Here is a 1,971-nt window from a genome sequence, read left to right as displayed (position 1 = left end):
CACGAGGCCATGGAGCAGCAGACCATCTCCATCGCTAAGGTGTTTAATCGGAGACTACGGGTTAAAATACAAAACCGCMGTTGAGAGGGTTGCCGTGGTAACCTGGCATCTGTGCTCCTCCCAGGCCGGCATCACCACCACCCTGAACTCGCGCTGCTCGGTGCTCGCCGCCGCCAACTCCGTGTTCGGTCGCTGGGACGACACGAAGGGCGAGGACAACATCGACTTCATGCCGACCATCTTGTCYCGCTTCGACATGATCTTCATAATCAAGGACCAGCACGACCAGCAGAGGGACATGGTGAGCACCAGGAACGCTATGTCATTTTAGGTTTCTATTCAGTTTTTTCTTMTTTTTTTTATGTGAGGTTTGATGTTGATGATTCAACAACTTTGGTGAAAATTCAGGAATTTGGTTCATTTCCCTRTTGCGGCACAGCGATTGCCGTTTTCTAGGCRATCASCGATCTTTAAAGAAGCCTGACRTTCCGATTCCAATTTTTTTWAATTCTTGTTTCCATTAAGCAAATTTATTTTCAGATTTTGCATTTGCGGAGTCRTACTGTCAATTTTTTTTAGTTGAAAATCAAGGAAAAGAGAGCAGCRTAACCCATRAATGATTGTCCTGAGCTGCRTTTCTGTTACAAATGTCCGATGTCCCATTAATGTGAAAACCCTCTTCCCCACAATTTTACAATTGCGTTGTTTCTGTTAAATAAGAAACGCAATTAAAACCTAACGTGAATAAGTTTGTTCACGCAATAAGTCATTAAAAAACATCATCTTCCTGTCGTCGTCTTCATTTCCTCCAGTAGTAACATCCGGCTCCAGACCTGTGTGATGCAAGAAAAGATTAGCGACATAAATTTATTTTGATATGGCCAAAAAACATAAACACCTCGTCATATTGCAAAAACAAAATTGGCTTGATTCTGTTAAGCAAACTCATTTTTGTAATTTCAATTTATTCGATTCCACGGTTAATGGAGATGCAGCCATTTTTGCCAACAGTTGAGGTATTAGACCCTGAAAAGAGACCCGTTTCACTGCGTCATTGAAGACACTTAGACGATGGTCCTTCATGCCACAGTGAATGTCAACTTTTGACCATCACCATCAGTCTCACTCTGACTTCGACTGCAGACTCTGGCTCGCCACGTCATGAACGTCCACCTGAGCGCCCAGACGCAGACGGAAGGCGTGGAGGGCGAGATTCCTCTGGCCACGTTCAAGAAGTACATCGCCTACGCCAGAACGTGAGAGCTCCCTTCACCGCGTCTGTCTGAGTGAGTTACGCCCCCGCCAGCCACACGGAGAGCGTAAAGCGTTGGTGTCTGCGTGTGTTTGGCAGTAAATGCGGCCCTCGGCTGTCGGCGGCGGCTGCTGAGAAGCTGAAAAACCGATACGTGGTGATGAGGAGCGGCGCGAGGGACCACGAGAGGGAGTCGAGCAAGCGGCCCTCCATCCCCATCACCATCAGGTGCGTGACCTTTCTAGTGTCGCGCATTCTGGGGTTTTTTTTCTATTTCTTTTTTATATCTTTTGGTAACATTCTCCCGATTGTCTTATCCAACAGGCAGCTGGAGGCCATCATCCGCATCGCCGAGTCTCTGGCTAAGATGAARCTGCAGGCCGTGGCAGGAGAAGAAGAAGTGGACGAGGCCCTGAGGCTCTTCCAGGTGTCCACGCTGGACGCGGCGCTGTCCGGCAGTCTCTCCGGTGAGGCCTGCGCAGCCAGACGTTCGTGGCGTTCGGCCGCCGTTCTTCACCTGGATCGATTGTTTGAAATGTTTTCTCGCTGTTGAACCAGGAGTGGAGGGATTCACCTCGCAGGAAGACCAGGAAATGCTGTCCCGCGTCGAGAARCAGCTCAAGAGACGCTTCGCCATCGGCTCCCAGGTGTCCGAGCACAGCATCGTCCAGGACTTCACCAAGCAGGTCAGCTGGCGTTCAAAACGCACGCATTAACAC

At 49.3% G+C, this 1,971-nt stretch overlaps 1 protein-coding gene across 1 annotated transcript in view; it reads left to right on the top strand.

Annotated features, from left to right (window-relative positions):
* The window catches only part of mcm5 (minichromosome maintenance complex component 5), a 7,738-nt gene extending 5,770 nt beyond the window's left edge, over window positions 1-1,968 (top strand). Inside the window, exons 5-10 of the mRNA XM_008415636.1 lie at window positions 3-39; window positions 125-301; window positions 1,144-1,256; window positions 1,352-1,480; window positions 1,577-1,719; window positions 1,811-1,968. Of these exons, the coding sequence (XP_008413858.1) occupies window positions 3-39; window positions 125-301; window positions 1,144-1,256; window positions 1,352-1,480; window positions 1,577-1,719; window positions 1,811-1,968 (757 nt within the window). The remainder of the gene's footprint in view (window positions 1-2; window positions 40-124; window positions 302-1,143; window positions 1,257-1,351; window positions 1,481-1,576; window positions 1,720-1,810) is intronic.
* Window positions 1,969-1,971: the final 3 nt, after the last annotated feature.

The sequence above is a fragment of the Poecilia reticulata genome, linkage group LG8, assembly GCF_000633615.1.
Source record: "Poecilia reticulata strain Guanapo linkage group LG8, Guppy_female_1.0+MT, whole genome shotgun sequence".
Lineage (NCBI taxonomy): Eukaryota > Metazoa > Chordata > Actinopteri > Cyprinodontiformes > Poeciliidae > Poecilia > Poecilia reticulata.
This window is presented reverse-complemented; position numbering and strand designations above follow the sequence as displayed.